The 26,943-nt window shown below is 42.2% G+C and overlaps 1 protein-coding gene across 4 annotated transcripts in view; it reads right to left on the reverse strand.

Moving 5' to 3' along the window:
• Positions 1-26,943, reverse strand: part of PAPPA2 (pappalysin 2) — a 285,263-nt gene that overhangs the window by 152,077 nt on the left and 106,243 nt on the right. For 3 of the 4 annotated variants that reach the window (XM_060132713.1, XM_060132703.1, XM_060132731.1), the window contains exons 4-8: positions 14,246-14,539; positions 12,403-12,595; positions 8,680-8,801; positions 5,159-5,648; positions 1,961-2,089 (exon numbers count right to left, since the gene is read on the reverse strand). In XM_060132713.1, coding sequence (XP_059988696.1) covers positions 1,961-2,089; positions 5,159-5,648; positions 8,680-8,801; positions 12,403-12,595; positions 14,246-14,539 — 1,228 coding nt within the window. The remainder of the gene's footprint in view (positions 1-1,960; positions 2,090-5,158; positions 5,649-8,679; positions 8,802-12,402; positions 12,596-14,245; positions 14,540-26,943) is intronic. The other variant, XM_060132723.1, reaches the window with a different exon arrangement.

Consider the following 26,943-nt stretch of genomic DNA (forward strand, 5'->3'; position numbering starts at 1 on the left):
TGTACAGCTCCTTCCTGCTTCATGTGTAATGGAGTGCCTCTAGCTGAGACAAAGCTGCAGTTCAGAGATATCTTCTCCTTGGATGGCAGAACTAAGTATGACTGTTTACAGAGAGGGAATACAGGCAGAGTCTAAAGGAACATTTTGATAAAGAGCCTTGTGAGGCCCAGTAGCCAAGCAGGTGTTGCTACAGGTGAAGCTGTTTCAAAGCTCAGGCTAGAATGTCTAATATCAGATTAGGAAGAGGGCCCTTGCCTCTTTCTGCCCGAGCTCCGCAGGCAGATGTGGCACCATGGGGCATCAGAAACTCCATCGGAGGACTGCTGTAGGAGATGCTACGACATAAAGCCAAGTAGTTTGTTCAAGGAGGACTCTGTCTGGGCAGTAATGGTAATGTAGTCCTGCAGACACCTTAACTAGAGGGAAGCAGACTTAAAATGGGGCAGCCAGGGAGAACATCAACAACAGCCAGATTTGCTCTGTGCATATGTGAGGCTTCCCCAGGGAGATATTTAATTGAGATGGAGGAGGAGAAGGGGCAAGCTGAGACTGAGTAAGGCAGAAGGTGGCAGCAAACTAGCAAGGTTTGGGTATTAAAGTGACCTCAGTCGCTTGATATAGTTCTGAGGTCTGCAAACATTTGCTGTTTATATTTCTATGAAAAGGAGTAGACTTACAGTAAAGCTTAGGAATCTTAGAAGATTGAAAAGATAAACAATATTTAGTAATTACTAAACAATGGGATGAAACCCCAAGAAAGGCTATAGATTGCTTTCTATTAGGTCTTCAAGATATAGGATACTGGGAACTCCCTGGCGGTCCAATGGTTAAGACTCAGTGCTTTCACTGCCATGGGCCCTAGTTCAATCCCTGGTTGGGGAACTAAGATCCCACGAGCCGTGCAGCGTGGCCAAAAAAAAGGTTTAAGGTACTTTTCCTTGATCTGGGACATTTGGGGCTTCCCCGGTGGCGCAGTGGTTGAGAGTCCGCCTGCCAATGCAGGAGACATGGGTTCGTGCCCTGGTCCGGGAAGATCCCACATGCCGCGGAGCGGCTGGGCCCGTGAGCCATGGCCGCTGAGCCTGCGCGTCCAGAGCCTGTGCTCCACAATGGGAGAGGCCATGGCAGTGAGAGTCCCGCGTACCGCAAAAAAAAAAAAAAAAAAAAAAGTCATCTTATTAGGATGCAGGATCTAAGACAAATCACAGTGCCCAGCCTTCTAATCTCCTACTCCCAGCAGCTTTATATAAGTAACATATTAGGTTAGATAAGCATTCAGAACAGGTTAATATAGGGTGATCACTGGGACATGGAAGTATTCAGTGCTAAATTCCGGCAAGTCCCAGGCAAACCAGAATGAATTAGTCCTCTAGATTGATGTCACTAAAGGGTAATGGAAAAATGAATATGGCATGTTAAGAAAGCAAAGAAGTGGTTCCATTTTTACCTTGGTGATTTTATGGAATAGCTGGAAATTACATTACAATCAGGTCTTCCAGGGATCAAATGAGCAAGTGAAGCTCAGAAAGCTATACTGATTTTCCTCAGGTCACACAGCTCATTAGTAGTATAAGACCGGCAGCTGATCCAAAAGCTATCCTCACATCCTCCTTCAGCACCATTTGGCAAGTAACCTTCTCCACCATGAATTCCTGCCCTGAGTCACTGCCCAGCAGTTGTTCTCTGAAACCTGAAGAGGGTCCCCACAGAATCAACCCCCATATCTATGACTGGGGTGAACTCTAAATAAAAGTGGGCCCATCCTTAACTATGTAGAGATGTGACTGACCACTCAAGATATCTACTAGGTCCTAGATTTTGTTTAATACTTGAATCACATAGTGCCCTGCCCCTTACATTTCCCAAACCAGTCAAGCTGAAACTTGAGGCTAACCCTCCTTGTCCAAGCAGGGCAGGGCATCCTCCCTCACACAATACCAGGCATACAGTATGTCCTCACCTTGCAACCTTCCCATCTCCACAGTAAGGAGCTCCATGGATGTGGCTCAGAGGAGGTGAAGCTTCTCCCAGTTCTGCTCCAGCTGCAGCTTGAACTTGGTACCGATACATCTGCCCAGGTGTGACCTCCCTGTGGAAACCAATGGGCTGTAACCACCATATCCAGGAAGTGGGGCACACCCTGGGCCCTTTTCAGATGGTTTGCAGGAGTTTAAAATAAATATTACAGGGAATATAAATGTTAAACATATGCCACATTGTTTGAAACAAAGATCAGGGCATATAGTCTTACAGAACAGCAGAATATTTGAAACCATATTCAGTTCTGTATTTCCAGTACATTCCACATAGTGAATGTACAACAAATGCTTGTTGAATTAAAACTGAACTCAGCTAAGTCCTAGGCAGTCCTAGGCAATCTAAGAGAATGGTATTTCGAGTGTATCTTTACCATGTTATATATACACACACAGAAAACCACCAATTATTGAAAACCTAGTCTTCTGTATCATTCAAGTAGTCATAGGAACAGAAGATGAAAGTTTCAGAGTTTGGTCTCAGCAAGGCCCTTCTTGGGTCTGTGAATCAGAGTTTTCTTGTCTCTCAAGAGAATTCTTATCTTGAGGAGGCAGAATGCTTACAAGGAAAAGCCACTCTCTCCTAGAAGGAGGTGAGAACACCTTCCATCATCATTGTGTGGCTGCAAGAAATTCCACAACTGGAAATGCATTAAATGATTCCCCACCTCCAAACCTCCAAAATACATATAAACCAGGAATGCAGTTATCAATTGACACCTGAGATGGAAGGAGTTTATCTGATTCTATCTAGAGCCCAACTGCACTGATCAAGTGGAGAACGTGAGACACTGAACATTTGCAAAGGGGAAGGGACTCAAGAGGGAGGTTGCTGGTTCCAAAGACAAATTCTGCCCTCAACTTAATTTTTGTCCAGTGCCTGCCCTAATTGGAAAAGTACCACTAAAGTCAAGCTAGGATGGGAGTGACTTAGGAGAACAGGATCTCAAAGGGTTGTTGGGACTGCGTAAGTGGTGCCCACAGATCTCCTGCCAAGACCCTCTCTTCTTTAACACACTCTTCGACTCCACCACAAAGCCTCTACTCTTTCGCTTGATGCTGCAACAAGCAAACAGGAAATGTCGTGGGGTTTCAAAAACAGCTTTAAACACCTCTGTACTGGCTTTCAGTTATTTTAGTAGGAAAGACACATAAATATGAAAGACATAAATTTCCAAATTAGCTTTCTGTAGGGAAGCACTCCTCATCAGAGTGCCAGATATTTCCAAAGCAAAACCAGTTTTATATCCTAATCAATTCTGATGGCTTCCCTTTCGCAGGGTGGTTTCTGTCTGACTTCTCATCCAGCCATGCATAAAAGTCTCATACTGCTCTGTGGCTGGGAAAGGATTGGAAGGAAGCGTCAGGATATGTTTACGCTTCTTGTGGAGAAAACTCAGCAGCAGGTAGCCCCGACCTCCAATGAGCTGAGTTTGTAAAAGGTAATGTGTTACTAAGGAAAGGGAACCAAGATGAGACTCAGTCAGAAAATTGGATTTTAATCTTGAGCTTGCCGCTTACAAGCTCTGTTCAACCAAATTAAAGTTAAGCCTTAGTTCTCTCATCTATAAAATGGGATATTATTGACCTTAAAGGTTGTGTGTACAGGTGTGTGTGTGTGTGTGTGCGCACGCATGCACGTGTGTATATCAAGTTAGATAACAAATATCATTTTAATTGCCTTACTAAAGAAACCCCCCCAAAATATATTTTTTTCTTTTCAAATCCATCCCATGATCTATCCTCCTATTTTGCATGAGCTTTTTGACCATTTCACTGTCTTCTAGTTCTAATTCATAGAGCTAATGAGAGGAAAAAATGTAGTAAAATTCAAGGTGAACATTTTTCTCTACTCTTTTGTAGCTGTGGCAGACTGAAAAATGGCCACAAATTCTTCCCATCCCAGATGCATGCATGCCCTTCTGTGATGTGACTTTACTGTTTCTCTCATCAAGAAATAGAATTGATTTTGCCACCCGCAGAATCTGGAATTGACTGTGACCTGCTTTGGCTTGTGGAATGATGTCATGAGTAATGTAAGCAGAAGCTTGAAAAATGTGAGTGTTTGGGGACTTGCCATCCCTGCTTCTGGAAAGCCTTCCACCAGCATGAGAACAAGCCCAGGCAAAGCCTCCTAGTGAAGGAGAGACAATGGGGAAAGAGAACTTCATCCTCCCAGCCATGTCAGTGTCTTAGCTGAGCCTCCAATGAGTGCATGAGGTCACCTGGGGCCACCTAGCCCTGGCCAAGCGGGTCCAGGTGAGTACACACAGCCAACCCATAGAACCATGAGAAATAGTGTTTGTTGTTTTAACCCACTATGTTTTGTGATGATTTCTAATGCATCGAAAACTAACCAATATAGCACCTTTGATAAAACTTTTGTTTTACCCTGAGTTCTGCCCTCAGGGCAGCCTCTGAGGAAAATTATGAGGTGAGGAAAATTTGCCTTTAGAGATACCAGCCTCCTACTCTATGGACATTGAACTCTTTAAGCCAATGATCTTATCTTAGTCTGCGTCCCCACCACTGAGCACACAGTGCCAGGAGCACTTATGAACTCACTAAATGTAGAAAGAACAGAAGAAAGAGAAAGAGGAGGGTTGGAAAAGAAGGAAAGAGAGAGGGAGGGAGGAAAGAAAAATGAATGAGTCATGAACGTAGAGTATAGTGTCTGCAGGACCCTTGGCTTCTCTGCTTAGCTGTAGAAGAGGTGACTGCAACCTTTGAATGGTATAGGAGCTGCGGCAGATTATTTAAAAGTTATTTAAAAGCAAGGATCAAAAATCAAATTGTGTTACCAGATAGGAGTATCTGACTCTGATCAACTTATTTATGGCAATTAATATTTTCAGTCCAACTGAAACATATCAAATACTAACCTCTTTTTTCCATAACCGTAAAGATGGCATCATCAATCAGAACACCTGCTTGCCCCTTCTGGGAAATACTTTTGTTCATCTCAGAGATGCCACTTTAGAATAAAACCCCCTCTGAGAGTCTGAACATTTCTCCAAATAAGGGCATATCAGAATATTAAAAAATGGAGAAAAAGGAAGCCAAACCCACTCCCAAAGCCTCAGGAAGCCCCGTGGTTTAGAAAGCCCTACTGCCCAACTCACACGTCTGTGAATTTCCTGTGAGGATGTGTCACCACCATGGGCAAGCCACTGGCAAATGGGGGTTCACGGAGGACCTGGTACCTCACGGGCCTGCAGCCAGAACACAAGGGACTGTGGGGCTGAGAAGTCAGGAGAGCTGCGTCAATCTCCATCCGCTCATCAAAGGTGTAGACTTTCACCCCCAAGACTTTCCCATCAACGTGCAGTTTGATAGTGAGTGGGGTGTCACAGAAAGTGTCTAAGGGGCCTAGGTGCACGGACTCCTGGTGTTCCAGCAAGATCTCTGTGTCAAAAAGCGCCTGGGAGGAGTCCATGGAGAGGTAGGTGACCCATAGGGTAAGAGTGTCAGCTTGGACTGGGTGCTGGAAGAGCAGCTCCAGGCTACAGCCTTCTGCAGGGCAGGGGACCGTCATGTTCATGTGGTACAGGTGGAGCTCAGGACTCCAGGCCTGCAAGCTTGGCTCACAAGGTTGATCCACGTCTGGAGGCCCTGAGGGAGATGAACAGAAAGACAGACGCATCAGGAATCACCATTAAAAATCTGAAAATGAGTCGCCCCTATCAAGGGCCAGAAAAAAGAATGAAGCAGAAGAGAACTTTGAGCAAATTCTTAGAGGTTAGATCTTAAGTGTTACTGAAGACAGAGGTGTAACAATTCAAAAGTACTATGTTCCAAATCACCACTTTCTGGTGCCCTTTAACAAGAGAAATCCAGCATGGCATTCAGAATGGAGTGACCCAGAGCCTAGGTGGAAACATGAGGCCGATACAGGTAAGGTAAGTCATGTCCTTAAAGAATCCTTGAGCAGAAGAGAATTATTTGTACTTAGTTTACTAATAATTTATGATAAATTAGTGCTTCTGAAGCCCTGTTTTATTTACTAATCAGGCCAATGTTTGTTTCAGGCTGTTGCTACAATGTTTAATTAGGCTTTTCACAAAACTTCTTTGATACCCTAAGATCATACCATAGCAATCCTTCCAATGGACTGTTAGCCAAACTTTAAAACCATACATTGAAACTTCCCTTTTAGTTCAAATATATGTAAGCCAGTAGAGCACTACACAGAGGAAACTGCCGGCAGGAAATAGAAACACTTTTCTTGAGTGGAAAAAAAAGGAGATTCAGTAGCCAAGTAAAAAGGTAATGGTGAAAAATCAAATATCGCAAACATATAAAGTCAGCTCTGTGGAAATAATCTATCCAAGGTGGTTTCTCCTATAACACGAGGGGAATTGAAAGAAAACTGCTAAATTAGGAAGCAGTAGTTAGGCTGTAATTGGTGCTGTGCATTAGCTGTGTGACTGTGGCCAGTCTATCTAAGCCTTGATTTCCTCATTTATAAAATAAGCACTATTTAACCCCTGCCTTACTAGATTAGTGTAGAAGATCTATACAGTGTTCCTTAGAAATATTTGCAAACTACATTTGCAAAAATAGAATGACTTAGCCCTTCAGGATTTGGAAAATAATGTTCCAAAGCCCAGAGGAAATAAGTTCAAATGTGTGTGTGTGTGTTACATCTTATGATCCCTATTGTTTCTTCCCTGTATTGTGAATCCATTCATTCATTAATTCAATAAAAATTGACTGTGTACCTCTTTCACACCTAGCACAAATCTAGGTATCAGAGATAGAGTAGTGAACAAGAGAGACAAAAGTCCTGACCACATGTATCTTACCATAGGGTGATAGGTACAACAATAAATAAAGAGGCATCAGTATAATAATGTCATCTCTGAAGAAAAATAAAGGAGGATAAAGGACTAGAGAATAATGGTGTGAGGCTGGTGGCTATTTTAGATCAGGGAGACAGGGAAGTTCTCTCCAAGAAGATGATATTAAGCAGGGAATATGTCTGGTTCAATTTTCTATTCCTCATAGCATTCAGAATGTAGTTGGGGGTCAATAAGTGTCCATTAAGTGTCATTAAATACATTTTGATCATATCTGTAAATATATGTGTTTGTGTGTGCTCTGCTGGGGAATCAGTTCCTTTCATTTTATACATTCAAAATATGACTTGATTCTTCACCTGTTCAAAGCAAAGGAATACCAGTATTTCCTCGCAGTATTTTCCAATAGGCATCCCCCAATACTAGCAGAGTAAAGGCCCTTGGAAGCCAACTCAGTAGCAGCACTGTCTGCTCCTTTCACTGTCTGAAAGTTTTTATTATGATCTCATGTAAATAGATGAAGTGGAGGCCCTAAAAGTTTGGTATGCCTGGAGACACAGTACAAGAGTTAGAACCCAGAATTTCTAATGCCTTTCACCTCTACCAGATAACTTTAAATTTTTCCAAGAATTAAAAAGAAAAAAAGTACAGGGCCAGAGAGTCAAATGGGCATTAAAACACTAGCACAGGACGAACTGTTTGCCACAAAAATGGCCTTTTATGAAATGCCAATCTCTAAATGAGTCGTACTCAGTGCCAATGTAAATTTTATAGTCACCTTCCATTCTCCCCTGAAAAATCATTTGAAAAAAGTTCTATATGATCAATCAAGTCAATTGTCTCCCCCCAGATTCCTCCTCAAGGCTCCTGTCATTTGAGTAACTGGGAGCCCAAGGGGATGCTATAGACTCTTAGACCAATGTTCTCCTTTTTTTTCTTATCAGTTAAGACTACAAACTAATTCAAATAGGAACCTGTCCAACACGTCTTACGGAGTCATTTTTAGGCTCTTAATAAATATAAGAAAAAGAGAAAGGTGATGACTAGGTAAACACTGAAGATGGTGACAACAGAAGAAGTCAAGCCATTCATCAGAAGGTGCTAAAACTCATGTCAGTAGCATTTTTTGGACTTGAATTGGGGTAGCATTCATGCCCTACTTTGTCGTAGAGGCACTGTTATACGTAGGTGAGTGAATATGTAACTGAGAAGTTGGGGGTGGGACAGGAAAGGGAACAGCTAAAAAAGTTTTCCCTCTCCTAGAGCCTAGCTTAGATGACATCCAAAGCACAACCAGTACCAGTGATTAATAGACTCATAAAATAGCATAGATGAGAATGATCAGTTTGGAACACCTAGTCCACCACTCCGCACCCAAACTGGCTCAGTCAGTGTGTATGAGTGTTCCCTGCAACGTGTTCTCTATTAGCCTCCTGATAGAGGGGAGGATGAGATCACCTCATGTTGTCATGTGGCAAAGCTGCTTCATGGGCTGACAGGCACATGTAATACGACATGCCTGAGTTAGCTCCTCCTGAAGCCGCCCCCTGAGTTCTCCATCCCTCTGTCCTCTATGCTTCCCTCTGCTTCACCATAGCCACTGGCACGTTAAGCACACAAAGGATATCCACACAAAGGTGCGAGGCAGAGTCATTCCCAGACCCCTGGAGATTTCCAGCACATCACACACACACACACACACACACACACACACACACACGCACACACGCGCGCACACACACACACTACCTTTTTCTCACCATGCCACCGCTCCACCCTTTACCTCCACCCCCCATGTCCACCTTGGCCACCAAGGTGTAAATGAAAAAGTCATGGTCCTTTACCCACAGCCTCCTCTGGGGTCCAGTAACCCGAGGAGTCACACACGCGCCGGGAGGAAGCTGTGTGCACGTACTGACGGAATGTCCCTTCTTCAGTGCAAGCACCACACACGCTGCCCGGGACCCTGGGAAGACAATGGGCAGGGGTGGAGATGGGGAGAATAGATCAGAGGAACTGGGTTAATGAAATTCACAAGACCTTTGGGGCATGGGAGTGGCAATGGGGAGTGAGGCCTTAGTGGGTAACTGAGAACACAACTATTTCTCAACTCATTTCCTTCTTGTATAGACCTCATCTTTGCAAAATTCATAGTGACATGAAAATCTCAAGGTTATGAAGCAGAAGAATTTAACTAAGTCATAAAGGAGGCCTGTGGAGATGAAAGAGGCCTTCTATCCAGTCAACACAAATTACAATCTGAATCTTTCAACATAAAACAACTTATACACTGACTCTCAATAAGTCATCCAAAGCCCCCTTGCATTCCCCCAACTGAAACAGACAACAATTTTCACAGTAAACATATTAGTTATATGTGGTCTTATGTTTTAACTCTCTACTTTTAATCACACACATACAATAAAAGTCATATGAAATGTAACACTCCTTGGTTCTCCATTGCCTATAGGGATACATCTAAATTGCTTACCATGATTCAGTGTCCTTCAGAGGATAGCTCCAGCCTTACCTACTTCAGTCCCTTCATGAATTTCATTTATGTTCCCATCACAATAACTAATCACCATTTCACAAAATACATCATACCCTTCACATAGCTCCATGAAACCTGCTGTTCTCTCTCTGGCTAAATAGGCTTCTATGCTTCTCTGTTTAGCAAGCCCCTACTCATCCTTCAAGACCCATGCAAACGTAGCCTTTGCAGTGGCACTTAGCCTGACTCGTCTGGATGGCCAGCACTCTCTCTTCTGGGCACCCACTGTACATTCTGGCTCCCATTGTAGGGCACTGATCTGTGGTGTTGAGAATCCCCATCCCCATTCCTCCTCCTTTGCCTGGGAGCAGATCCAGACCAAGCTCGATTTTTCTATTCCCAGCAGTTAGGACACAGACTGGCCTCAGCAGTCCCTCTGTGAGAGCTTGTTCTATGCGCACCCTTGAGACTATTAATACACCTATGAAGAGCTCTTCAAGCACCGTATCTTGAAGAGGTAATGACAACAATAGCTGAATAACAAGGGGAAATCACTTGACGAGGCCTGTCTCTGATACTTAGAATCTTTTTTTAAAATTTATTGAAGTATAGTTGCTGTACAATATTATAAAAGTTATATGTATACAATATAGCAATTCATTTTTAAGGTTATACTCCATTTACAGCTATTATGAGATATTGGCTATATTCCCTGTGATGTACAATATATCCTTGTAGCTTATTTTACACTTAATAGGTTGTGGAAGCCCAATTGTGAACGATCCATCTGCAAACGGAGGCACCAAATCAAGGTCTCTCAACAAGTAGAGGGAGAAAAGTAAAATCTTGCAATATAATGGAAAAACAGTATAGTTAAATAAGGGTAATAAGTATGCTACCAGCTCCCATTTATTAAGCACCGTATATACCTGGCATTGTTCCACTAGGTGCTTTTCATAAATTATTTCTAATCCCTGTAAGAACCCTGTTTACAAACGAGGACACTCAGGCTCAGAGGGATGAAGTAAATTGCCTAAAGTCACAACTAGTTTCTTAATTCCTCTGAGCAAGTTCCCAAACACCATCAAGTGTCCAGTACTTTGGCAACCAAAAGGTGTCGTTAACTCCAAACCCCGACTGCAGTCAGCGCTCACTTCTGTTGTGGACGCAACTCCAAACCACATTTCCCTGATGCACTTGGCTCTTCCGGGGCCGCTGCTTAGTGCGTGGTTGGGCTCCTCTCTGACATAAGGATTCCAAATACCTACTGGGGAGGAGTAAACATAACTCCGAGTGTGACACAAATCGCGGGGTACGTGACGTGAGTTTTCCCAACGCACGTGTCAGGAGGCCTCAGCGCTGTAGCCCACCTCACTGAGAAAAGGAAGCCAACTGCAGCCTTTTCTGCCAACAGCCTCGCAGCAAGCCAGCACTGATGTCTGCTTTATCGTAACGTTTGTACCAGACAGAGAATTGAAAGATTAAATTGTTTACATGTGTTACATAAACTGATGTAAAACACGGGTCTGCACATGCCCACAGAGGACCTATTGTTCAGCCAGAGCAACCCAAGCTGCACAAGGTCACACGCGCAGGAAGAGGATTCTTACACACATCACAGAGCTATATGGTGACTCACAGAAGGAACCCATGAGAGCTTGGGTGCCGATGACAATCAAAACTGCTCTATAGGATTGCGGGGTCTAAGTAATGTCACGCATTAAGTGTCCACCAGGTGTCCAGGACAGGTTCCAAGATCCCAGAAGGCTGGGAAAGCCACTTTGAAAAATGCTTCACCTGCTTCCTCCCATCCCTGTCTCTCCCTGTCCTCTCTCCCAGGCTTTCAGCAAAGCTGGAGTACACAGGAACATGCTTCAGGGACATTCAGCTCCCTAGTTGGGATCTGACACCCAGAAGGGAAGCATGACACACAGATGAGGGACTCTCCACCTGCTAAAGGGGAAATCTCTAAATTCAAAGAAACAATCGATTCCATGTCCTCCATTTCTGCAATTCCAGGGGATACCCCCAATTCAGCTCTATCCAGCTGTGGTGTCCTGGGCTAGCCACCGTGTGCTTCTCTATGCCTCGGATTCCTCACTTATAGAGCAGAGACTGGGCTCACTGCAAGGACTAAATAAGACAATTGCAGGTAAACTACCTCGCACAGTACCTCACACATACAAGGACCGAATAGCCCACAGTGGTAGGTTTTGAAAACGGAGAGCAGGTCATGGATGGGGTTTTGGTCCTTTTCAGTTAAACCACAGTCCCCCATCCTCCCACCAATTGTCAGATGTCATCCTTTTCCTACCTTCTCTCTTTTCCACAAAAATTTTCCTGGTATTCATTATACCAATACGCAAAGGATGAATAAAAACCAAGTTTAGGTGTAATGATTCTCTTCAATAAACACAAATTAGCTGTTTATTGTGGCAGGCCAAGAGACAAAGATACAAAAAATAGTCCTGACCCTAAGGAATTGCCAGTTGAGTAGTGGAGCAGATAGGAAAATGACCAGATAATGACAATTCCGCAAGATAGTAGCCATAAGTGGGGTAGGCACGGGGTACAACAGGACACAGAGGAGGCACTAGAAATGATGCACAGCTTGAGTCGCCGGCCACCCACTCACCCCCAGAACTGCCTGGAGGAACATGCCTTACTTCCCTTCTTCCAGACACCACTGTGCAAGTAGCAAGCCCTGCTCCACCCTTACACCAAGGAGGAACAGCTGACCTGGACAGGACAGGCAGCAAATGCCATCTCAGTTTTGTCAGGTCGTTTTTTTAGCACATTTGTCAACCCCTTCTCAGCTCCTAGAAGCCCACCAGATGTGATTTCAGGAAACATCCGGATGCCCCTCGCCAAGGAGTGGGCACATATGATGCCCCACTGACGAATGTGAGAGCCCCATGAGCTCTGCTCAGGAGATGAGTACTGAGCAGGGTGGCGGAGGCAGCCCTGAGTAGCGGTGCATATTCATAGTTCCAAACTGGGGTTCCCCCAACTTCACGTCCTTCCCCTTGTTCACAAGCAATGCCACAGAGAAAGATCCCAGTGCCTCTCTCACCTGTCATACACAACTCCACTAATTGGAGGCAGCCAGTGGATAGTGAGGGACAGGGGGGTCTGCCCGATGACCATGGGTGGGATGGGAATGGGGGTGGGCTTTCGGCTTTGACTCCATTGCTGATATACAAGGTCCAAATAGCAGTGCATTCGGGCCACTTGGTTAGGGGTGAAGCTGTCAGTGCAGTCGTCATCTGCAGAGACAAAAAAGGGAACAAGAGAGATGGAGGTTTTAACCTGCAATGTCCACCAAGGTAGGGATAGATTTTGCCAGGAAATATCTAGGCTGGAGGTGGGAAAGAGAAGGCAGAGAAGAGCACTGGCTTGTCTCTAAAGTAAGTTGGGCTTGGTGTTTACCTTGATGTTGGCCAGAGTGAGACTCACGCCCTGGGGTTCAGGGTTGCTCTGAGCTGACATTGCTTATTCAGGAAACCACAAGATGGCAGTGTTTCAGCATATGGCCTTTTAATTCGTGAACATGTGTGGAGTTGCAGACACCTGCTTTACGCCCAATGACTTTGGCCCAGGTTAGTGAGTATTCATGGAGATGCTCAAGAGGAGAGAAAGCCAAAAAGTCGAGCAGGCAGCAGGACTGGGAATGGTGATCCTCAACTTCCTTTTAGAGCTGGTAAAATTTCCTATTAGGTACACTTTTCATAGGGTTAGAAAAGGAGTTATCTTAGCTTCCAGGCCTTCTTCCATGAAGGCCCACCAGTGAAACACTCCCCTCGGCTTCTTAGATGTTTCCTCTGTCCACTTCAAAGGTGGTGCCTAAATAGCTCTGCCCTCCGCACCCCATTGTCTGGTCTCTCTGCCCCGGCAAGGGTCACTGTGTGCTTGTTGGGAGAGGCAAGGATGCTGGTCCTTATGAATGTGATGTACCTGAATCATGCACCAAGATGAGACTTAGATAGGAATATACTGATGGGTCACCGACAGGACCAGCTCAGCACTTTTTCTTCCCTGCAAAAGCATGGTCAGCATCTGTCCGTTATCTTTTCTTTCTTTTTTTTTTTTTTTTTTTTGGATAGTTATCTAGAACTTATCACCAAGAAGCCCCTGGATGTTATAGAAAAATTACTTCCTTCCTTCACCACTGGAATAAGTCATCAAATCACATCAGTCCTGAATTTTAGGGATAAATTTCAGTCCATTATCAGGAGATGATGAGTGGTATTACTTTTTGACAGAAACAAGGGAGGTGTGAAAGGACAAAGAAGAAGCATAATCCAAGACAACAAAACCAGGACCAAGAAAGTACCGTTTTTTGAATGAAACAGTACCATGTTCTGTAGGCAAGCTAAGAATCAGCCCTTGTCTAGTGCTGGAAGAAGAGAATCTGATACTTTAAAAAATGACATAACAGAAAAAGGAACTCTGAGCTTAAAATTAACCAGGGCCATCTTCTTGACCAACTTCAGAAATAGTACAAAGAGCCACTTTGAACCAGAAACCTCTTTCTCCATCACCTTTGGACTCTCCTTCAGAGTAAATCCCTACGAATATGGGAAAGAAGCAAAATAACCAAGTTCTAGAGGTGAAAGGGCTCTCAAGAGAGCTTTTGGCTTTTTCCCTCTTTTTAACTGAGATAGAAATACACTTATCTTTTAATTTTTAGTGGAGGAGAATCTAGTCAATGAGACCCCTTAATATTTCAATATTTCTTTAAGTTCTTCAAAGACATGAAAAAAAAAAAAGAATATGCCATGACAAATACACTTCAACTCTCTGGCATGAATGACTGCTTGATAGTCCTCTCTAATTCCCATACCTCCACCCTCCTGGCCCCAAAAGGATCCCATGTAATCTTAATAAAAACAAAGACATCAGAACTGTTGTGATACCTGTATAACTCATGTAGTTGCTGAATGGAGCCCCTGGGAAGTGGGTGAAGCCACAGGTGTCATTGATAGGCTCTGGGTCCTGGCACAGCTTACTCTTGGGAGTGGGGGCAGTGTCGGCACAGAGGTCTCCTGTATCCATGGACGGCACCGTCTCCCTGCAGGGGTCATCACAGGATTCTCTTTCACTGACCCCTTTGAAGACATGGTAGAGTCCCAGGACATGCCCCACCTCATGGATCATGATGTTGGTGTGGCCAGGCATGCCATAATAGGCTGGGTTGAGGACAACACCACCTGTAATGGAAGGTTTGCAAAACATCTCTAAGCATGTAATGAACAGCCACCCTCTGTCTGCTGATAAACACTGAATGTTCAATTCCAGCCTCTAAGGGGATGCTTTATAACTTCTAGTGGCATTCAGTCCCTGGTCTTCCCTCGGGCCACAAATACCTTCTGAACCAATCAGCAAGCATGTCTTTAACCTCTGTCTTGGGTGAGTGCTGTATTAAATGCCAGGGATAACAATACAGACAAGGTGACATTATAGAGGGCCAGGATTCTCAGCCCTGGCTGTGCATGAAAATCACTTGTTGAAAAATACAGACGTCCAAATGCCAGCCCCAGTGAAATGAATCCAAACAGTTGAGGATGGGGTACATGCCTCAGTATTTTTTAAAACTTCCCAGGTTGAGAGCCATTGGTCTAAGTGAAAGCACATGCGATTCTCTGAGGACTTGAACAGCTATCTGACCTTCTAGAAGCTCAGTTTTGTTGTCGGTGAAGTGGAGATGAGAGCACTCCTTTTTTTAAAGCATTTGGCACATTGAAGGAGTTTAGTAAATGACAGTTGTACATGCTGCTTCTGATTTTATGACCCCTAATCTCAAGGAGCTAACAACCATTGAGACAAAAGACAAGTCCAACTGAACTACCATGAAATTCTGAATGTCATGGGCACTACAGGAATTTGCTCCACTCTCATTCCTCCCAAATCTCCCTGAGAACACCAAGGGAGGTGCTTCAGAGAAGAGTTCCATCCATTGCATCCAATCTGGGCTTAGATGAAAGACCTAGTGGTATCATTGTATATTACAAAAGAAAAGGCTAAGGATCTCTGAGTGTCCCAACTTCTATCTGTCTAGTTCCCAATCCCTGCTTCTCTCCTCTCCCCATTGAAGACTCTCCTTCTCCACCCCTAAACATTGTCAGGATCAGACCCATCTTCATCTCCAGTACCTGGAACAGGGAATGTCAACAGCTCTGGACCAACCCTCTGGTGTCCAGAGTCATCCTAGCTATATTTCCAGGCTGATCCTGCCCTTGTGTCCCAGATCCAATCCCAGTTCCCCAGACTTGCTTCATTCCTCCTACCTAAGTCCTCCCTGTATCAACAGTCTGCTGAGTATAGCGGGCCCCCCAGAAGAATAGCCCTGCCTTTCTTTTGCCAGATCATATTCAATATGTCCCATTCCCGAACTCTATACAATACCCTATAGACAACTACATACATGGTTTTATGGGCAGGATACAGTCACCAGGGTATCTGGTGCCACACCCATTGGTTTCTGTAATGGGCAGCTCAGTCTGCCTTATTAGGGACTACCTTATTGCAAAGGGCAGTTTCTAAATCCAAGTTCTAGTTTATTCTAGTCTGCCCAGACATGCTGACATTAACCAAGCCATGCTTAGACTTCTCCTGAGATATATTGTCTACTTTCACATCTAAAACAAAGCTAGACCTCATCTTCCTTGTTTATCATTTCTATTACTTCCAGTAAACATTCAACATTATTTTTTCCTTTTATAAAAATATATTCTGTATAATTTTATACATTTGTGCATCATTATTATGTCAACCTATTAGGTAAAAATTAGTTTGAAAACAGATCTATTTCAAAAACATCCAGGGTGTCCAGTATTTGAATAAACCTGGTAAAATGAGATATTTCCATCTTTCAAGATGCCTTCCACTTCATGGTTACATATCCAGTTTCAGTAATAATTATCATCAAAGTTATACACCATTATGCTCTCAGTTCTCCAACAGCAATATCGACCTTCACATCAATGAGGATTCTAACAGAACACGTTTTTGTTCTCTCCAAATTGCCTATACCCATTTGCCAGAATCAAACTTTGAAAGGCTACAACTTGCCTATAAGTTTTGAGTATCTACGCTGAGTAGTTTTTCCCAAATTGTGTTCATAAACTCTGGTCCTGGGTGATACTTTGCAAAAAAAAAGTAGTATCAGTGGTTAAATATGCTTGAAGAAAGAAAGGTAGCATGCCATACGTTCTCTGGAAGATTCACATTGTACCTGAGAACTGTTTTGTTAAAGGTTCTGAAAAGTCCTGCAGCAATTTTGTTTAATCCTTTGTGCCCCAAATTTATTTGAGCACAGAACCTGTTTGGGGTAGAATACTTTTTGACATCTGGAATACTGAATTACTCGGAGCGCAATGCATGAAATACTACCAAAGACCAAAAAGCTTCCCAATCAATAGTTATCTTCTATCCACATTCTTGCCCCTGAGCAAATGTCAAATACCTCCTCATCCTATGGTAAGTCCAAGACAAGTTCTCTTGGGATCTCCTCCAGCAGCAGAGAAAGGAACTAGAGCTGAACAGAAATAAGGTTCCAGGAGGAAGGGCTAGCAAAAGTAGCATGTGTCAAAGACATATGCTGGGAGTGTGGCCTTAGGGCACTCAAAGTGGATATGAGCATGGTCATGATAATAGTAGGCTTCTTATCAACCTCTAGAAGTCTCTGCCTCAAGTCCAAATGAGATTTTTCCAAATCTAAAAATATTCACAGTCTCCTTTCAATAAACCTGGTTATTTATAAGAGGAGGAAAAAGCATAAACATGCAAATCCTCAGCCCTGCCAGCAAATCTCCTCCATACCAAGGACAATTGGCCAGAGTTCTCAACCACAGCACCCTTAACACACATCCCCAAAGCAGGAGAATATAGATTTAACCACACGGCACTTAAATTTTAACGAAAAGCGTAAGCCTTTGAACATATTTACTGACGGTTATACTTTTGATTCCAGGGAGATGATACTTCTAGCCCCAAATCATCTGTATGGAACACCTAGTAATGAGCTTAGTTACTATATAATTAGAATAGTGCATACTCTCATTCAGGAGTAAGTGCTGTGTACACCAACCTATGTTAAGGAAAAAGGCCAAGACCCTGGACCTCTTACAGTAATTCTGTCCAGTAGACCCCAAGGTTATAGACTAGAACTTAAGGACTTTGAAATGTGGTCCTGACCCTGACTAGCTGTGTGACACTGGCCCTGCTCTTTAACCTTTCCCAGGGTCTCTTCTGTAAAGTGAGGGGGCTACACAGGCTTATGGCTAAGAGTCCTTCCTATTCTCTTCCTGTGCCTCTGAGAGCTAGCATGCAGGACTGAGTGAGACAATCATAAAAACCACGTGGAGAAATTTGTGTTATGGATCGTCACCACCTCGGCTTGGTGAGTTGTGTTCCCAGACTCCCATCTCTCAGTAGCCTGAGAAGGGGAAAGGCTGGGAATGAGCAGCCGGAGACATCTACTCTCTATCTGCTACAGATGGTCAAGTGATCCACTTACTGCCTGTTCATCCTCACACCCTTCCCGCAAGGGTGCACTCTCCTTCCTCTCTCCTGAGCATGGGCGTCCCACCCTGTTCTCAATCCCTCTTTATTGCAGCTAAAACAAACTGGTTAAGTTATTAGGGGAGTGGGTTTTAATCACTCAGAGACACACACACTGATACACCCATATAGGGAAGAAAGACATTAACTTATTTCATGGTTTACTTTATAAAAGTTCTTTCACATTTTGATGAAAATAACACACACACACACACACACACACACCCCACACGCTCATGCCAAAGTCTGAGTGAGGCATAAGACTCAAAATCTAAAGAGGAATGTTGGTCAAAATTTAAAAAGAGGAAGGTGAAAACTTTTCATTAAGAAGGAAAAAGAAGAGGGTGTGGAGAAAAGGGAACCATCCTACACTGTTGGTGGGAAGGTAAATTGGTACAGCCACTATGGAGAACAGTATGGAGGTTCCTTAAAAAGCTAAAAATAGAGCTACCATATGATCCTGCAATCTCTCTCCTGGGCATGTATCCAGAAAAAGATAAAAACTCTAATTTGAAAAGATATATGCACTCCAATGTTCATAGCAGCACCCTTTACAATAGCCAAAACATGGAAGCACCCTAAATGTCCACCGACAGATGAATGGATAAAGAAGATGTGGTACATATGCGCAATGGAATATTACTCAGCCATAAAAAAGAATGACATAATAACATCTACAGCAACATGGATGAACCTAGAGATTATCATACTAAGTGAAGTAAGTCAGACAGAGAAAGACAAGTACCATATGATATCACTTATATGTGGAATCTAAGAAAATTATACAAATGAACTTATTTACAAAACAGAAATAGACTCACAGATATAGAAAACAAACTTATGGTTACCAAAGGGTAAAGGTGGGGGAGGGATAAATTAGGAGTATGGGCTTAATGTATACACACTACTATATATAAAATAGGTAAACAATAGGGACCTACTGTAGAGCATAGGGGACTATATTCAGTATCTTGTAATAACCTATAATGGAAAAGAATCTGAAAAAGTATATACATATATATATATATATCACTTTGCTGTACACCTGAAATTAATACAACATTGTAAATCATATTTCAATTTTAAAAAAAGAAGGAAGAAGACATGATATATAATAAGTAAAAACCAAGTCCCAAGAGTGGCAACTCCTTCCTGTCCTCTCTGTCACTTGGGTTCAACCTACCCTCACAGGGGAATGAGCAATTCTTTTCCAGGAGGAACTTAATAGAAGTCAGGAGAAGGTAGTACAAAATCCTACCTTCCAGGACTATTTTTAATATTCAAGCAAACCAGCATCATCTTCTGAAGTGGGTACTTATGCCCCACACTTTCCTCCATTTTCGTTACCAACAACATGGGTCACACTCCGAGAGGTTACAAGTGGGTCCTTACACCATTGCACAGAAGCCTCTCTCACACTAAGTGGCCTTTGGAGTGACCAGGGCTCCTTCTTTGGCTGTGGACTCTCACTGGAAATGTATTGATATTTATTTAGGGGGACGTTCTTTAAAAGTGCTAAGGCTATTTCCCGATCTGTTCAATGGAAATAACAAGAGTTCCTACCTCAAAGGGTTGTTATAAAAATTGAAGTATTGACAGTGATGCAGATAAATAAGCATTTAGCTTATTTTTCAGAACAATGTAATTCAAAATGTGTATTAGACTATTTGTCAATATTATTATAGTTACCTAATGCAGCCTGGTCACACACACTCATTTGCTCCCACCCCTCACTGGCTCCCACCTCACCATCTTCATTCACCAAGAAAATGAAAGCTAGGGTCTGACCACAAACTGGGCAGACCTCACAGAGTGATACCAGACATCATCAGGCAAGGTAGACAAATACCCTCACATAAGGAGCTCTGATTTGCCTCTAAGCTGCTCACACTTTATTTCCATGTTATTCTGATCTTAAGACCCAGGGACACCCAGAAGACAGAAATGAATTGGATAGAGTTGCAAATAGACAAGTGCCCATTCTCTTCATAGACAGCATACTGGCATTCAAAAATCATTTGCAGTAGCCTGAAATTAGTGACTGTGAGAGGAAAGGAAATCTTAAGGGATTGGGACAGTAGGCTTAATTCTTCATAGACCTTGCTGGTAGGTTCAAGACCCCTTTTTATGTAGTGTCAATGACCTTTTCCTTCCTACTTCTCTAGTTTTAGAGACTATAATTATCATTTCCTACACTCAAAACCACTGTTCAGGGCTTCCCTGGTGGCACAGTGGTTGAGAGTCCGCCTGCCGATGCAGGGGACACAGGTTCGTGCCCCGGTCCGGGAAGATCCCACATGCCGCGGAGCGGCTGCGCCCGTGAGCCATGGTCGCTGAGCCTGCGCGTCCGGAGCCTCTGCTCCGCAACGGGAGAGGCCACAGCAGTGAGAGGCCCGCGTACCGCAAAAAACAAAACAAAACAAAACAAAACATAAAACACTGTTCATTTTTGTCTTTTCTCATCTGGAAGGATAAAATTAAAACATAATTGAGGGATAAATGTGGTGATAGGATGGGAGGGACGGGATTCCCTTTCCTACAGTAGAATTCCTTCCTTTGTGTTCTCTGCTCTCACCTGCCATTTTGAAACAGGAAGTAGAAAGACATGTCAATATATGTTTCAACCATACCTTGGCCCTTCAGTCTTCACTCTGAGACACTATTAGACTCTCTCTACTCTCATTCACCTCCCCAACGCCTGTCCTACAAGGCTTCCTAGGGACTGACCACCAGACCAAGAGCACCTACTCAGGGGAAATTTTGAAGTAATAGTGTGAATTGAGGGGCAACATTTTGGAAATACTAACATTTCACCCAAGTGGTTCCTTGCCTCCCTCCCCCTTACCCTACTGCCAGACTCTCTTGCATACGTTCATTACCTGCATTCATTCATTACCTTACATTACAGAGTGAAAAGCAAGGAAAGAAGTCCTTTTCTGGATGTGAGATTTCCAAAACCTATACCATTCCCTGAGAGGACTCCATGGTTTAGCCAGCATGATGGATAAATGGAGGAAAGTAATCCTTGCCTGACAATACCAACACTACCACCACATTTTAGCCTAGAAAAGATTCTCCTAAGCCGGAGGAAAAGAGATAAAAAGGAAATAATGGGAATGTATAGATGGTGGCTGGTCCAGATAAAATGGACTGTAATCCATCTTTTGAGATCCCAGTAAAGGGATAAAGATTCAAGATAGGTGCATGTGATCTGACAACAGGGTTTTTTTTTTTTCCTCATTCCAGTGATGGATTCCTGAGTAAGGAGCCTAGTTCTAAAGAATAATGCTGACCAGTGAGGCTAAGAGGGCAGGGTGATAGAGAGCCTTCCAGAGAATTCCTGAAGGTGAAGGACCCTGTGATAGGAACAAGGGTCATCTTAGGTTACCAGCATCACCTGATGACTAAGGACAAAATGGATCCTTCCATCTATGGCCTTGGCATTTATAAGTCAACTCTGCAGTTAGATACAGACCCAGGCAAAAGAAACTCAATTGACTAAGAATAAATCTCTACTACCCAGCAACAGCGGGGCCCAAAATAAGTATAAAGTTCATTATAGAAGAATAAATAAAAGTTACATTTCTTGCATACCTGAATGTTGTACTGGAACGTGAACTCACTACATGCCAGTACCACTTACTTGTACATAGAACATAATATGAATGGGGCTTTCTGGATTTAGCAACTGGTGGCCATGTGTGGCGCAGCTGTTGCTTAATGGACTGGCGGGGAGCACAAATACCTTCTTAGGAGAACTTTCAGCCTTGATTATAAGAGACGAACTAAAACACTAAGACAGGATTGTTGTGTGGTCCAGAGGATGGTGCAGGGGAAGAAAAGAGAGAAGTTGCTGATTAAAAGATTAAATCTCAGTAGCAGACAGCCAAGCTCCCAAAGTGATGCTGTATCCAAGTTCCAACTGGCTTTTCCCAGCTTAAGCACAAGACCGCCAGAGTAGCACGTGGCAAAGAGAATGATTCCCAAAGTCACTTCTATTAAAAACAAAACAAAACAAAAAGGAAACTCAGGCAGCTTGAGGAAAGGACATGAGTTGAAATGACTTTAAAAGAGTTCTGTAAAACTTTTAGGGCTGAATGTTATATGCCCATAAAACAAGGAGGTTCAGAGCTGGTCTGCAGGTGCCTCCATAATTACTTCCAGTTACTGGCTGAGACACACTCCCCCAGTCACACTCTGCAAGGAAGTGACAAAGCTATCAAAATGTGTGGGGCTCCAAGGAAGGAGCACTTTGGAGCAGGGCAAGGGAAGAAAGTGGCAGAGGTGGGCTGACAGACAAAGGGAAAGAAAGAAATGGAAAAGGTTAAAAAAAAATCACAAGTGCTTAGAAAATGAAGCAAACTTTTAACAGAACCAGCCCAGGAACCATTCATCTCCAAATCTTATATTGGCTTCTTAGTTTTACAGCCTGTGGTCTCATTAGAAAGAAGTCCTAGTTCGGGACAAGACTGAACAAAGAGAAGAATGTGTAGAGGGTAAAGATTTTGCAAAGTCTGATGTCATTTTTTTATCTCCTTTTAAACTCTTTCAGCCACTCCTACCCACAACTGGCAAGCACTCCAGGCTTGCTTTTTTTTTTTTTTAACATCTTTATTGGAGTATAATTGCTTTACATTGCTGTGCTAGTTTATGCTGTATAACAAAGTGAATCAGCTATACGTATACATATATCCCCATATCTCCTCCCTCTTGTGTCTCCCTCCCACCCTCCCTATCTCACCCCTCTAGGTGGTCACAAAACATGGAGCTGATCTCCCTGTGCTATGCGGCTGCTTCCCACAAGCTATATATTTCACATTTGGTAGAGTATATATGTCCATGCCACTCTCTCACTTCATCCCAGCTTACACTTCCCCCTGCCCGTGTCCTCAAGTCCATTCTCTGCATCTGCATCTTTATTCCTGTCCTGCCCCTAGGTTCTTCAGAACCTTTTTCTTTTTTTTTTCTTAGATTCCATATATATGTGTTAGCATACGGTATTTTTTTTTCTCTTTCTGACTTACTTCACTCTGTATGACAGACTCTAGGTCCATCCACCTCACTACAAATAACTCAATTTCGTTTCTTTATATGGCTGAGTAAAATTCCATTGTATATATGTACCACACCTTCTTTATCCATTCATCTGTCAGTGGACACTTAGTTTGCTTCCATGTTCTGGCTATTGTAAATAGAGCTGCAATGAACATTGTGGAACATGACTCTATTTGAATTATGGTTTTCTCTGGGTATATGCCCAGTAGTGGGATTGCTGGGTCAAATGGTAGTTCTATATTTAGCTTTTTAAGGAACCTCCATACTGTTCTCCATAGTGGCTGTATCAATTTACATTCCCACCAACAGTGCAAGAGGGTTCCCTTTTCTCCACACCCTCTCCAGCATTTATAGTTTGTAGATTTTTTGATGATGGTCATTCTGACTGGTGTGAGGTGATACCTCATTGTAGTTTTGATCTGCATTTCTCTAACGATTAGTAATGTTGAGCATCCTTTCATGTGTTTGTTGGCAATCTGTATATCTTCTTTGGAGAAATGTCTACTTAGGTCTTCTGCCCATTTTTGGGCAAATATTTTATCCCATTCTGAGGGATGTCTTTTCATCTCGTTTATGGTTTCCTTTGCTGTGCAAAAGCTTTTAAGTTTCATTAGGTCCCATTTGTTGATTTTTGTTTTTATTTCCATTTCTCTAGGAGGTGGGCCTAAAAGGATCTTGCTGTGATTTAAATCATACAGTGTTCTGCATATATTTTCCTCTAAGAGTTTTATAGTCTCTGGCCTTACATTTAGGTCTTTAATCCAATTTGAGTTCATTTTTGTGTATGGTGTTAGGGAGTGTTCTAATTTCATTCTTTTACATGTAGCTGTCCAGTTTTCCCAGCACCACTTATCGAAGAGGCTGTCTTTTCTCCATTGTATATTCTTGCCTCCTTTATCAAAGATAAGGTGACCATATGTGCTTGGATTTATCTCTGGGCTTTCTGTCCTGTTCCATTGATCTATATTTCTGTTTTTGTGCCAGTACCATACTGTCTTGATTACTGTAGCTTTGTAGTATAGTCTGACATCAGAGAGCCTGATTCCTCCAGCTGTGTTTTTCTTTCTCAAGATTGCTCCAGCTATTTGGGGTCTTATGTGTTTCCATACAAATTCTGAAATTTTTTGTTCTTGTTCTATGAAAAATGCCATTGGTAGATTGATAGGGATTGCGCTGAATCTGTAGATTGCTTTGGGTATTATAGTCATTTTCACAATGTTGATTCTTCCAATCCAAGAACATGGTATAGCTCTCCATCTGTTTGTATCATCTTTACTTTCTTGCATCAGTGTCTTATAGTTTTCTGCATACAGGTATTTTGTCTCCTTAGTTAGGTTTATTCCTAGGTATTTTATTCTTTTTGTTGCAATGGTAAATGGGAGTGTTTCCTTAATTTCTCTTTCAGATTTTTCATCATTAGTGTATATGAATACAAGACATTTCTGTGCATTAATTTTGTATCCTGCAACTTTCCCCAATGCACTGATTAGCTCTAGTAGTTTTCTGGTAGCATCTTTAGGATTCTGTATGTATAGTATTGTGTCATCTGCAAACAGTGAGAGTTGTATTTCTTCTTTTCCGATTTGGATTCATGTTATTTCTTTTTCTTCTCTGATTGCTGTGGCTAAAGCTTCCAAAACTGTGTTGAATAATAGTGGTGAGAGAGGGCCACCTTGCCTTGTTCCTAATCTTAGTGGAAATGGTTTCAGTTTTTCACCATTGAGAATGATGTTGGCTGTGGGACTGTCATAAATGGCCTTTATTATGTTGAGGTAAGTTCCCTCTATGCCTACTTTCTGGAGGCATTTTATCATCAATGGATGTTGAATTTTGTCAAAAGCTTTTTCTGCATCTATTGAGGTGATCATATGGTTTTCTCCTTCAATTTGTTAATATGGTTTATCACATTGATTGATTTGCGTATATTGAAGAGTCCTTGCATTCCTGGGATAAACTGCATTTGATCATGGTGTATGATCCTTTTAATGTGTTGTTGGATTCTGTTTGCTAGTATTTTGTTGAGGATTTTTGCATCTATGTTCATCAGTGATATTGGCCTGTAGTTTTATTTCTTTGTGACAGCTTTGTCTGGTCTTGGTATCAGGTTGATGGTGGCCTCATAGAATGAGTTTGCGAAAGTTCCACCCTCTGCTGTAGTTTGGAAGAGTGTGAGAAGGATAGGTGTTAGCTCTTCTCTAAATGTTTGATAGAATTCACCTGCCAATATATCTGGTCCTGGGCTTTTGTTTGTTGGAAGATTTTTAATCACTGTCTCAATTTAAGTGCTTGTGATTGGTCTGTTTATATTTTCTATTTCTTCCTGCTTCAGTCTCGGAAGGTTGTGCTTTTCTAAGAATTTGCCTATTTCTTCCAGGTTGTCCATTTTATTGGCATATAATTGCTTGTAGTAATCCCTCATGATTCTTTGTATTTCTGCAGGGTCAGCTGTTACTTCTCCTTTATCTTTTCTAATTCTATTGATTTGAGTCTTCTCCCTTTTTTTTTCTTGATGAGTCTGGCTAATGGTTTATCAATTTTGTTTCTCTTCTCAAAGAGCCAGCTTTTAGTTTTATTGATCTTTGCTATCGTTTCCTTCCTTTCTTTTTCATTTATTTCTGATCTGATCTTTATGATTTCTTTTCTTCTGCAAAATTTGTGGTTCTTTTTGTTCTTCTTTTTCTAACTGCTTTAGTTGTAAGGTTAGGTTGTTTATCTGAGATTTTTCTTGTTTCTTGAGGTAGGATTGTATTGCTCTAAACTCCCCTCTTAGAAATGCTTTTGCTGCATCGCATAGGTTTTGCGTTGTCGTTTTTTCATTGTCGTTTGTTTCTAGGTATTTTTTGATTTCCTCTTTGATTTCTTCAGTGATCTCTTGGTTATTTAGTAGTGTGTTGCTTAGCCTCCATGTATTTGTATTTTTTACAGAGTTTTTCTGTAATCGATATCTAGTCTCATAGTGTTGTGGTCGGAAAAGATACTTGATACGATTTCAATTTTCTTAAATTTACTGAGGCTTGATTTGTGACCCAAGACATGATCTATCCTGGAGAATGTTCCATAAGCACTTGAGAAGAAAGTGTATTCTGTTGTTTTTGGATGGAATGTCCTATAAATATCAATTAAGTCCATCTTGTTTAATGTGTCATTTAAAGCTTGTGTTTCCTTGTTTATTTTCATTTTGGATGATCTGTCCATTGATGAAAGTGGAGTGTTAAAGTCCCCCACTATGATTGTTTTACTGTCGATTTCCCCTTTTATGGCTGTTAGCATTTGCCTTATGTATTGAGTGCTCCTATGTTGGGTGCATAAATATTTATAATCATTATATCTTCTTCTTGGATTGATCCCTTAATCAATCCAAGATCATTATGTCGTGTCCTTCTTTCTCTCTTGGAATAGTCTTTATTTTAAAGTCTATTTTTTGATGTTAGAATTGGCACTCCATCTTTCTTTTGATTTCCATTTGCATGGAATATCTTTTTCCATCCCCTCACTTTCAGTCTGTATGTGTCCCTAGGTCTGAAGTGGGTCTCTTGTAGACAGCATATATACAGGTTGCGCTTTTGTATCCATTCAGCCAGTCTATGTCTTTTGGTTGGAGCATTTAATCCATTTACATTTAAGGTAGTTATCCTTTATGTATGTTCCTATTACCATTTTCTTAACTGTTCTGGGCTTGTTATTGTAGGTCTTTTCCTACTCTTGTGTTTCCTGCATAGAGAAGTTCCTTTAGCATTTGTTGTAAAGCTGGTTTGGTGGTACTGAATTCTCTTAGCTTTTGCTTGTCTGTAAAGGTTTTAATCTCTCTGTCGAATCTGAATGAGTTCCTTGCTGAGTAGAGTAACCTTTGTTGTAGGTTTTTCCCTTTCATCACTTTAAATATGTCCTACCATTCCCATCTGGCTTGCAGATTTTCTGCTGAAAGATCAGCTGTTAACCTTATGGGGATTCCCTTGTATGCTATTTGTTGCTTTCCCTTGCTGCTTTTAATATTTTT

Source organism: Lagenorhynchus albirostris, chromosome 2 (genome assembly GCF_949774975.1).
Source record: "Lagenorhynchus albirostris chromosome 2, mLagAlb1.1, whole genome shotgun sequence".
In the NCBI taxonomy this organism is placed as follows: Eukaryota; Metazoa; Chordata; class Mammalia; order Artiodactyla; family Delphinidae; genus Lagenorhynchus; species Lagenorhynchus albirostris.